General features: G+C 37.0%; 1 protein-coding gene across 1 annotated transcript; it reads right to left on the minus strand.

Annotated features, from left to right (window-relative positions):
• Positions 1–517: 517 nt before the first annotated feature.
• Positions 518–2,785, minus strand: LOC118991433 (olfactory receptor 4A5-like). Its single transcript, XM_037052649.1, has 2 exons — positions 1,890–2,785; positions 518–634 (listed from the first exon to the last, which is right to left on the minus strand). The coding sequence occupies exons 1-2, from the start codon at positions 2,783–2,785 to the stop codon at positions 589–591; spliced, it is 942 nt and encodes a 313-aa protein (XP_036908544.1). The 3' UTR covers positions 518–588.
• Between the last annotated feature and the right edge of the window lie 9,541 nt (positions 2,786–12,326).

A 12,326-nucleotide genomic window follows, 5' to 3' on the forward strand; every position in this document is an offset into this window, starting at 1 on the left:
AATTGGAATAATACAGAGCACAGAACTGGTGGGACTAGGGAGAAGAGCAACAACATGATTAAATCTGAGGAAGTCAACATTGTGGATAGAAGACAGAAAACGTAGTACTATGTAGCATAATTTTAATAAAGGTAAAGAATATGAAAGTGTACACTCCAGAAATTAAGGATACATACATATGCAGTTAAACTATTTTTAACTATGATCAATATGAAATTCAACACTTGGATTACATCTGGTAAGAAGGAGGGGAATGGTATACACAAGTAATTTCAATATTGATCATATTCTGGGTATAAATTGCATATATTATTGGTATACATGAAAAAATACATAATAAAATTTTTAAGTATGAAAGGTTTTGATGTTTTTAGTTAAAAAATAAAGAAACTCTTACAAAACAGAGATGATGTTCCTAAAATGCAGTGGAAGCAATTCCATGTTCTTCCTAATTTGTGATATTCTGGAGAGGCTACACACTGAGGAAATAAAACTTTTAAAGATAAGATTGAAAAACAAAATTTTGTTTGTATAAAAACAAATCATTATTAAGTCTACAATTTAAAGTATTGAAGATGAAGGCAACTTTTAGGGAACACATTGCTGTGTAAAATTATACATTTCTTTACCCAATCTTCAGTGTCATGAATTCAAAATAAACTCATCTACACTTGGAAGAATGGCAAAAAGGCACATAATAACTAGTGAGGAAAGGTGTGAAAAGATATTTACAACTTGGATTAGTAAGGTATTCTATACTCTAATCAAGAACTACCGTCTGTTTTTTTTTTGTCAACTATCCCATTTGGATTTATCCCAATGTGTGAATGAATCCAACATCACATCTAACAGAACTGTTCCATGATTGTGCATTTAACCAAATATGGTATCATCACCCATCTAGACATCCTGAACTTGAAATGCACAGGCATCACAATGAGGAACAGAAATAATCTGGAAGACAAAATGCTAAAGGCAGCTGCTAAAACCGGTTGTATGCATATAATAACAAACATCAAAATTTTGCAATGAAGTACAAACTGACAGAAACCAGAAGGGATGGGGAGAGCGATGCTGGGGGAAAATAGGGGAAGGTCCATCAAGGAACATATATGAAGGACACGTGGACAAAGCCAAAGAGGGTAACTTTATGGGTGGCTGGTCGACATGGCTGGGGCAGAGAAGCATGGTGGAGTGAAAATGGAGACAACTGTACTTGAACAACAATACATACATACATACATACCACTGTTTTCACATAAGAGATTCATTATAAACACTAGCCAAATTGATTTCTCATTGTTTGGGGTAAAACTAAAATTTTCAAGGTAGCTTGCTCTTCACTTTCTAAGGGAAAAATAAATTCTTCGAAAGCACATTTCAATATAAATGATAGAGAACAAACTGACAATGATCAGAGGGGAGGAGGTAGGGGGATAGTAGAGAAAAGGGGAAGAGGCAAGCCAAGAAACATGAGTAAGGGCTTCATGGGCATGCACGGTGTGGGATCCATTGACCATGAGGTGGGGGTTGGTGGTGTGGGGGAGGGAAGAGCAACAGAAATAAAATCAGGACAACTGGAACTGAACAATAAAAAAAGGTACAAGGCGAACTTAGTTTATTTTGTTAATTATAGGAAAAATATCTGTACCTTTTTACTCACCCTTCAGAAGTTCTGTGTTACATTGATTTTAACATCACAGGACAATTTGTTCTACTTTTTGATACCTTCTATGAATAAAGAAAAGCATCTCAAGAAAACTCATTGTGTTGACTAACTCATCCACTGTTAGAATGAACTACTTGTTTGTTGTTACAGAATTAGTAACAGGTGCATTCAATATGAATGACACATTCTCAGTCTATCTATGCCAAACTTCCTACACCACATTTTCTTCATAGCATCTGTCATTACTGAATTTCTCAAAGTGTATATTAGAGGATTCAACATCGGAGTGATAAGCATATAAGCCACACTTATGAATTTATCAACAGATAAGTGGGAAACAGGTCTAACATATATAAAAATGCAGGGAACAAAAGAGAGAACAACCACCGTGATGTGGGAACCACAGGTAGACAGGGCTTTGCACCTCCCTTCCTGACTGTGAGATTTAAGGGAACTTAGGATAACTCCATAGGATGTTAGTAAACAAATAAAGACGACCATACAGATTGCTCCACCATTGGCAACCACAGTGAGGCCTAAGACACAGGTGTCAGTGCAGGCAAGTTCTAATAATGGGTACATGTCACACATGAAGTGGTCAATGACATTGGGGCCACAAAAGAGGAGGTTGTACACAAAGAGAAGTTGGACCAGAGAATGAACAAAACCTCCAGCCAAGGACACTACCAACAGCAGGATGCAAACCTGTCTATTCATGATGGTTATGTAGTGCAGTGGTTTACAGATGGCCACATAGCGATCATAGGCCATGGCCACCAGCAGGAAGATCTCAGCACCTCCAAAAAGGTGTTCCAGAAAGAGCTGTCCCATGCAAGCTGAGAAGGAAATTGTCTTTTGAGCAGAGGCTAGGTCTATGATCAATTTGGGTGAAATGACATTGGAATACACTGCATCAATGAGTGACAGATAGGCAAGGAAGAAGTACATAGGGGAGCCCAGAGAGGGGCTGGCAAGAACAGTCACCACAGTGAGCAGGTTGCCCACCATAGTCACAATGTAAGTTAGTAAAAATGTGACAAATAATGCTTTTCGGCACCCAGGATCCTCAGTGAAGCCCAGGAGGACAAATTCTGTCACATTGTTACAATATTCCATTCAGTCTTCTCTAAAGCCTGTTTCTAGGAGGAGAGGTCAGGAGAAGGGAACTGTAATGAAATGGTGAACACACTATGAATACATCCATTACATCTTGGAGTATATATTTATTATTTTATTTTCTACCGGGGTTTACACACAATAAAGTTTTGATGAAAATCCGTTTCTCCTCAGATGATTTGGTTTGGGCTACACGTCAAGGTTTTCCCTCTCGGTCTTAGTCGATGGTAAACAGAGAAAAGTATCAAAGGCTCCAGATCCAGTTGTGTCTTTCATAGAGCCTATTTAAACTGTCAATCCTGGGCACACAAGTCGGCAGTGACTTATTCTCTGGTAGTGGAAAAACAAAATTTCTATATAAATTGGCATGATATCAGTCCTGTGAGTTGGCAATATTTGTGGGGAGGACCTTGTAATATAACTGATGTAGCATCAAAAATAATGTCTTTTTTGGAATAACGCACTTAAACTATGATAAATTGCTACAAGGTATTCAGTCCTTTATGTCTCAAAGGATGCTGAGTCTTCATGGGTCTCTTATTAAATTTGCACAGATTGCAATACATCAAATTATGACAAAATTAGCCAATTGTTCCCTAAAACAATTACCCAGTTGAACTCTATGCCAGCAATTTTTCTGCTTCTTTCTTATAGTATTGGCTTTTTAAGAAGTTATGTAATCTTTGTCTATCCTACAACCCTTAACACAGAGACACTATTTAGATTTTCACCAAATATTTTTGAACTTCATTGACTCATGACAATCATGAACTCTTATGTTACCAGCAGGTATTATTTCTTTCAAAACTCTTGCACTGTCCCACGTATTGAGAAATGAGAATTCTTTTCAGACACTGAATACAGAGAAAAATACAATGAGACATAGTTATATTTACAATTCCTCCAAGGTACTGAGAGTACTCAGAAATGGAAAATTGGTGCCCAGATTCCAAAAATCAGCATACTCAAGGTAACAGCCCAACATCAGTGCAAAAAGGCTTGGGGTTCAGTCATTTCTAAATGTAATTGCATCTCTGTCTCAATTTGCTCTTTTGAAGATAAAGGGCTGGAACTAGACAATCTCAGAAACCTTGTCTAGTCTTACCTTCCATGGGACTCTTTGTGCAACTCCATCTTACATTCCATTCTGCTGACTATTGCATACTTTTATAACAAAATAGAAATATCCAGCCTATAACTGCTCCTTAAAAAGGCTACCCAGTGATAAGTGGCAGTTTATCATTACAGAAACCAAATACTGATTATGAGTTATTCTATTCAGTGTATTCTTATTTAATACTCAAAACACCCTTTCAGGGAGAGGGTAGCACAGTGATTAATCACATGGACACTCGAGGCACATTGCCTTGTACTGAAATCCAAGCCTCTCCACTTACTACTAGGTGACCTTGGGAAACCTAAGAAACCTTTCTGTGCCTCAGTTTCATCTTTTTCACAATGGGGATAACAATAGAGCCTGCCTCTTGAACTGTTGCGTTATTGCAAGTAAATCCCTAGAATACTGGCTGGCACCCAATAAATGTTCAATAAGTTATAATTATCATTAATGTTCTTGAACGCTTCACTATCAACACTGTATCACAAGGAATCATCTGAGTCTTTGTCAATGCGGTGAGAATTATAGACATAGACAAAGGATAAAAAGAGTTTTATACTCTACCAGGTCCTATTTAGGCATAGGCTAAGATTATACATCTCCAGAAATATCTATTGGATTACACATGGGTAGTAGTATTCATCTGTGATGGAATGTTTTTAGACTAGAAGCAAGTTGAACAACATGGAAAAAATGGGATCCAGACATCATAGAAAGAATTGTATAGGATAAAATTTAACAAAGGTTCAAATCAGGAGGGAGAAATTCTATTTAAGAAATAAATATCTACAAGTACTGAGAATATTAATGTGATAATTAAGTGAGATCAATAGTGTTTTAAAAACTCTTCTTCAAAAGAATTTCAGTTGTTCAGGAAGTGTTAGAAGCTGATCCAATAAGACTTCCAGGGTTTACTTTGGGGGCATAATAGGATGCCATAAAAAATAAACACAAGACACAGTGTAATACAGAAATGAAAAAAAGTTTTTTAAAAAATTGTTCCTCATATTCCACTACATCTGATAGTAAAGGACAAAATTAAGTAAGAGAGAAGAATTGGACAGCTACAGATACAGACCTAAACTTTTTGCTTCTTTTTTCCAGAGGAAAGTTACAAAATCACTTAAGTTCAAAGATAGACAAGCTGATTCCATTCCCATAGATATGGAAGGCAGCGGGGAGGAAGGATGTTTTGAAAGGTAGACTTTTCCTTACAAGCAAACTGTGAGGACCACTCTACCTGCCTCATTCACATGGCTGCTTCCAGTGTATTCAGAAGCTCTACCATTCTGGAAGCTGTAGGCTGATAAAGGCACACCCATTGAAGAGCATGAGGATATAAGGTAGTCTCTACCCAATTCTCTTTTTCTCACTCCTTACTTTATGCAGGATCTATCTAGTGCCCTTACTCTTACAAGTCTTCAATGTTAGATTTCTCCAGAATAAATCTCCTACTGACCAGTTAAATTATTTAGATGTAGAAAGTGGATATACAATGTATTCTCTGTTGTTTAAGTCATCAAAGATCCAATACTATAAAACCTGACAGATAGTATTCTTAGACTTTCAACTTAAACTGCTAGATTAACACTTCTCTATTTAAAAAACATAATTTAGCCCTGGCTGGTGTAGCTTGGTGGATTGAGCATGGGCTATGAACCAGAGGGTCACGATTCGGTTCCTGGCCAGTGCATATGCCAGGGTTGCAAGCCAAGATCCCCGAGGGGGTCATGTGAGGGACAACCAACATTGATGTTTCTCTTTCTCTCTTACTCCTTCCCTTCCCCTATCTCTTAAAAATCATTAAAAGCAAAGAAAATAAAAAACACATCATTTAACTTAGTTTCTGAAGAGTATGGCTTATTAAAGAGATAAATTAAAATTTTATACTAACAAACATACCCTCTAAAGTACTTTGAAATTACAATTTTATGATTTTGTAAGTGATAATGAACAAGGCACTTCACTGAACACAGGTTTCTTTCAAATATGTACCAATATGGGTTGCTGTGCTAATTTTTTATTAAATTTATTGTCATGGTATTAGTTAGTAAGCTCATATGAGTTTCAAGTGTGCATTTTATGATACATGATCTGTATATTGCAGTGTTGCCCAACACCCAAAGTGAAATCATCTTCCATCCCCATAGAGTTTGCCCCGCTGCCCTTCATTACTAGCAGCTACATTCCCTCTGGTTACCACCGTACTGTTGTCTCTGTCTATGAATTACAGTTTTGAAAATGTTCACACAGATCAAGCTTCCATATGTGAATCTAAATTCCACATGGGAAATATTGTCGGTAATATTGTAATAACTATGTATGGGGCAGGATTGTGCTTTAAGTATCAAGGGGAACACACTGTGGAATATATGATTGTGTGGCCACTTTGATGTAGCCCTGAAAATAGTACAGAATAATATTGAATATAAAGTATAATTTCAGAATTTGAAAATAAAAAATCTCATATCAAGTTCCTAGAATTGAATAGGAAGCTATTTCTCCCCACTTTAACACATTGCTACATTACAAATTTAAATGTTCTCATTATTTTTATACTAATTTTGGGGGTGACATGAGAAATCTGCACACATATGCTCATTGCAGCCTTATTCGTGGTGACAAAGACATAAAAACGACCAAAGTATCCCTCAGTGGGTACCTGGATCAAAGAGATGAGGCACATACACACAAGACTACTCCACTGTGAGAAAATATGAAACCCTGCCTTTGCAATAAGGTGAATAGACTGAGAGATTCCACTAAGTGAAATAAGTCAGAGAAAAAACTCGAGGACCATATAATGCCACCCATATGTGGGAAAGAAAACTGTAAGCAACACACAAACCAGGGAGAAAAGCAAACAAAAACTCACAGGCACAGACAAGAGAATGCAGGTTACCTCAAAGGGAAGGGGTGAGTGTAAAGGGTAACAGCATGCTGATTTCCCCAAAGTGAAGGGTAAAGAGGATCACATATGTGATGAAAGGAAAAGATCTGACTTTGGGTGGTAAATACACAAAGCAATATACAGATGATGTATCATAAATGATCTGATTTAAAGATTTTAGAATAATTAGAAATGTTAATATACCATATAAAATGCAATACCCTAAGAACCAAGACTATGAACCCATTAGTTTATTGGGAAGGCATTGAATGTTTCCCTTTGTTATTTAACAAAACAAACAAGAAATACCTGTCAGGCTGTAATGCTAAAAACCAAACACTTTCTGTATATTCCTTTTCATTTCCCTATTTTCCTACCTTAATTTTCTTAATTCAGATTTCTTCCAATGAAAATATGTATATTCAAGACATTAGCAACATTTAAAAATATTGCATGAATTTTTGTTCTTCTAGGAACACACCTCAGCTCTTTTCCTTAGTCTTGAAAATCAGAGCTTCCTTCATTGGCAGTGACTGTGGGTACCTCATGCATGTATGTGTGACCATGGAACGCTGAGTAATGTATAGAGATCAGTAGACGTGGAAAGAGCTTCATATGGCCACACTACCCATGTGTCCACACAGACTCCCCATCACCTCAGTCTTTCACACAAGGGTTGCAGTATTCAACACAGATATCTAGGATATAAAGACACTTAAATAAAACATGAATATATACTTGTGAAAAAGTTGAACACTCTCACCTGCTGGGAAAATCCCTCCAAAGAAAACCAACAATCCTGTGTTCTCATGGCTGTGTACAAACTGGTTGAATTTGTGGAAATTAACTTGGTCAAATCCATTATTTGCCAACACAAAAGCCCCAGAAATTGTAAAACACGGAAAGTAGTTATTTCAATGTACTTTTCCTCAGCACATCGCTGTAAAGTAAATAGCAAGTACTTTCCTGTGAGAACGTAGGACAGCATTCATGTCTCTGACCATTAATTTCTATAGCTAACAAAACAAACTCTGGGATTTATCTTCCTCAAGTAGCCAATGACTGGGCGTTCTCCCAGGCAGTAGAAATCTTGACTTCCATTACCTTATTATTTCTCCTTCTTTCACTTCACCCATGTTCCAATAACACACAAGTATTGACCAGGTACTTTTTATTCTGCTTATTCAAATTATGTTTCTTTTCATATTATTGTTGTTCCAATAATGTTGCAAATAATTGTTGTTCCATACAATTGTACATACCACAGAGTAACTCTTCCTCATCTTAACCCATGCCACTTCAATCCTGAGCGTTATTATTACTGTAGTTAACTCTATTATCTCTCACACGACACCTACTTTCTATCCCTTACTCTCAATATACTTTATCACCTAACCTTGCTCTGTTTTCTGGATTCAGCTCACAATCATCCTCCCCTGTAACAAGAGTCCTTTCTCTCTTTCACCTTTTGTAAAAAGTGGCTAGGTGGGTGAAATATCATAGTTAACATGACACTTAACAAAGGAGTCTCCTGTGTCTTCTCTACTTGCTGGTACTTTAAACTCCATCAAATACTCTCCTGCTGTCTTAATCCATGTTGCCTACTCCCTGCCACTGATCACATAGAAGAATAGGTGGGAGCTACAAACATCAGTATACCTGCTACAGGAGAGAAACTACCAACAAAGGAGGCGCCAAAAGATAAAAACCCAAGTACAACAAGAGAGCCCACACAAACAGAAGAAAGGGCAAACCTAGAGCATCCAGCCAAGGAGATCAAAGAGACCACACCACTGAACCTCATAGAATGCCTATCATAGAAGTGCACCTTACAATGACAGCTAGCAAAGCTAAACATCAAGAAGCACAGAAACAAACAAAAAGAGTCACCTAAAATGGGAGACAAAAAAAGAACATGCGATCAAGAGGAATGGAAGATTCCCAACTAAAAGAGCTAAATGAAATGGAGGCAACCAAACTATCAGACATAGAATTCAAAATAATGGTTATAAAGATACTCAAGGAACTCAATGACACCTACAAGGAACTGAGTGAGAACTACATCACCAGGAAAAAGGAAATAGAAACTATAAACCCAAACCAGGAAGAAATGAACAATAAAATGTCAGAAATAAGAAGAACACTAGAAAAAATTGCCATCTGGCTCCTTGAAGCAGGGGACCAAATCAGTGAGCTGAAGGACAATGGAAAAAAAAACCTAGATAGAGCAAAAAAAGCAAAAGAAACTTAGAAAGAATGACGATGTGGTAAGGGAATTGCAGGACACATGAAATGGAATAATAGCTGTATAATGAAGATACCAGAAGGAGCAAAGAAGACCAAGGGATAGAAAACCTGTTTGAACAAGTAATAATGGAAAACCTCCCTAATTTGGCGAGAGAAAAATTCACACAAATCCAGAATACACAGAGAGTCCAAATCAAGAGGAACTCAAAGAAGACCACTCCAAGACACCCTATAATTAAAATGCCAAAATTCCAAGACAAAGAGAGAATCTTAAGGGCAGTGAGGGAGAAACAGGAAATCACATACCACGGAGCCCTGATAAGGCTAGGAACCAACTTCGCAAAGGAAATGCTCCAAGTCCAAGCACAATGGCACTAAATGTTCCAAGTAGTGAAAACCAGAGGCCTGCAACCAAGGCCACTTTTCCCAGCAAGCCTCTCAATTAACAAGGAAGGACAAATAAAAAGCTTCCCAGAAAAACAAAGCCTAAGAGCATACATCTCCACCAAACCAACTCTGCAAGAGATGCTAAAGGAACTGCTTTAGGAAAAGGAAGGTAAAGAGCTTGAGAGAGAAAAAAAAAACATATGTACAGAAAAATGGCAGTGAGTAAGTACCTATCAGTAATAACCTTAAACATAAACAGATTAAATGCTCCAATCAAAAGACACAGAATAGCAAAATGGATAAGAGAGAATGACCCACACATATGCTGCCTACAAGACACCCACCTCAGGATGAAAAATGTAAGCAGACTGAAAGTGAAGGGCTGGAAACAAAGTTTCAAGCAAACAAACAAGGGGAAAAAGCTGGACTAGCAGTTTCCATATCAGACAAAATAGATTTCAAAAGTAGAGGAAGAAAAAGAAACCCAGAAGGTCACTTCATAACATTCAAGGGAAATACCCAATGAGAAGTCATAAATGTTAAATATTTGTGCACCCAACATAGGAGCACCTAAATACATAAAGATAAGCTTGGAGAACTTCAAGAAAGATATTGACAGTAACACAATTACGCTAGGGGATTTCAACAACCCTTTGTCAAAAATTGATAGACCTTTCAAACACACATCAACAGAGATATAGCAGCATTGAACATTGACTTAGATTAAATGAACTAAACAGATATATACAGAGCCTTTCATCAAATGAGCAAAATATACATTCTTTTCAAGTACATATGGAACTTTTTCAAAGATACACTACATGATAAGACACAAAACAAGCCTCAACAAATTCAAGAAAATTGAAATCATATCAACCATTTTCTCTAACCACAAGGGCCTGAAACTAAAAACCAAGCTCAAGGCAAAAATTCAAAAACACTCAAACTCATGGAGATTAAAGAGCATGTTATTTTTAAAAAATATTTTCTTTATTTATTTTTTAGAGAGAGGGGACGGGAAGGAGAAAGAGTGGGAAAGAAACATCAATGTGTAGATGCCTCTCATGTGTCCGCTAATGGGGACCTGGCCTGCAACCCAGGCATGTGGCCTGACTGGGAATAAACCAGCAACCCTTTGCTTCACAGGTGCATGCTCAATCCACTGAGCTACACCAGCCAGGGTGAATACCATGTTATTAATAAATAGGTCAAAAATTAGATCAAGGAAGGAATCAAAAAGTTTCTGGAAGTAAATGAAAATGAACTAACAACCATCCAAATCTTAGGGGACACAGCAAAGACTCTCAGGAAGAGAAAGTTCACAGCAATGCAGGCCTACCTAAAAAAGATAGAAATATTTCAAATAAACAACCTGACCCTCAACCAACAAGAACTCAAGGAACAATTGGAACTGGAAAGCATTATGCTGAGTGAAATAAGCCAGGTGTAGAAGGACAAATACAATATGATCTCACCTTTAACAGGAAGTTAAAGACAAAACAAACAAGCAAGCAAAATATAAAGAAAGACACTGGAATAGAGAACAGGGGAACAGAACCAGAAGCGAGAGGGGAGGGAATTTCAGGGGAAATAGGTGAGGGATTTAGAGGAACGAATAAAGAAAATGCATGGACAACAACTAAGAAGGGTGGAAATGGGAGGGAGAGGGAAAGCGGGGGGGGGGTGTTGGAATGGGAGCAATAGACAGAAAAGTGTACTTGAAAAATAATTAAATAATTAAAAGCAAAACTCAAGGAACAACAACAAAGATAGACCGCAGCAAGTAGAAGAAAGAAAAAAACTAACATCAGAGCAAAATTAAGTGATATAGAGATCAATAGCACAATTCTAAGAATTATTACATCCAGGAGTTGGATCTGCGAAAAGATAAACAAAATTAACAAGCCTTTAAGCATACTCATCAAGGAAAACAGTGAAAGGACTTAAATAAACACAATCAGAAATGAAAGGGGGTAAATTACAACTGAAATCACAGAAAAACAAAATATTATAAGAAATTACTATGAAAAACTATATGCAAAGAAACTTAGGTAAAACTATGAAAACCTAGGTACAATGAAAAAATGTCTAGAAAAATATAATTTTCCTAACTCAATGAAGAAGCAGAAAGTCTGAATGGGCAAATAACAGCTGATGAAATTGAAGCACTAATCCCCAAAACTCTCAAATAACAAAAGCCCTGAACTGGATAGTTTCACAGGAGAATACTACAAAGGATTTCAGGAAGAGCTAATACCTAACCCTTATACACTATTACAAAAATTCCAAGAAGATAGAACACTCCAAAACTCTTCTTTATGAAGCCAGCATCATCCTAATCCCAAAACCAGATAAAGACACAATAAAGAAAGAAAACTTCAGGCCAATATCACTGATGAACATAGATGCTCAAATCCTCAACGCAATACTGGCAAAGCACATCCGGCAATTCATTAAAAAGATCATACACCATGACCAACTGGGACTCATCCCAGGGATGCAAGAATAATACAATACTCACAAAGCAATAAAAGTAGTACATCACCTAAACAAAAGCAAAGGCAAAAATCACATGATCATACCAATAGATGCAGAAAAAGCACTTGATAAGGTACAGCACCAATTTATGATAAAAACACTCAGTCAAGTGTGAATAGAGGGAGCATTCCTCAACATAATAAAAGCCATATGAGATACCTGCAGTCAACATCATACTCCGTGGACAAAAACTGAAAACTTTCCCACTAAAATTAAGAATAAGACAAGGAGATCCACTTTAACCACTTCTATTCGAAATACTGTTGGAAGTCCTAGCCATAGCAATCAGACAACAAAAAGAAATAAAGTGCATCCAAATTTAAAAAGAGGAAATAGAGCTATCATTGTTTGCAAATGGCATA

This window comes from Sturnira hondurensis, unplaced genomic scaffold, assembly GCF_014824575.4.
Source record: "Sturnira hondurensis isolate 20B ecotype Veracruz unplaced genomic scaffold, ASM1482457v3 Scaffold0007521, whole genome shotgun sequence".
NCBI classification, from domain to species: domain Eukaryota; kingdom Metazoa; phylum Chordata; class Mammalia; order Chiroptera; family Phyllostomidae; genus Sturnira; species Sturnira hondurensis.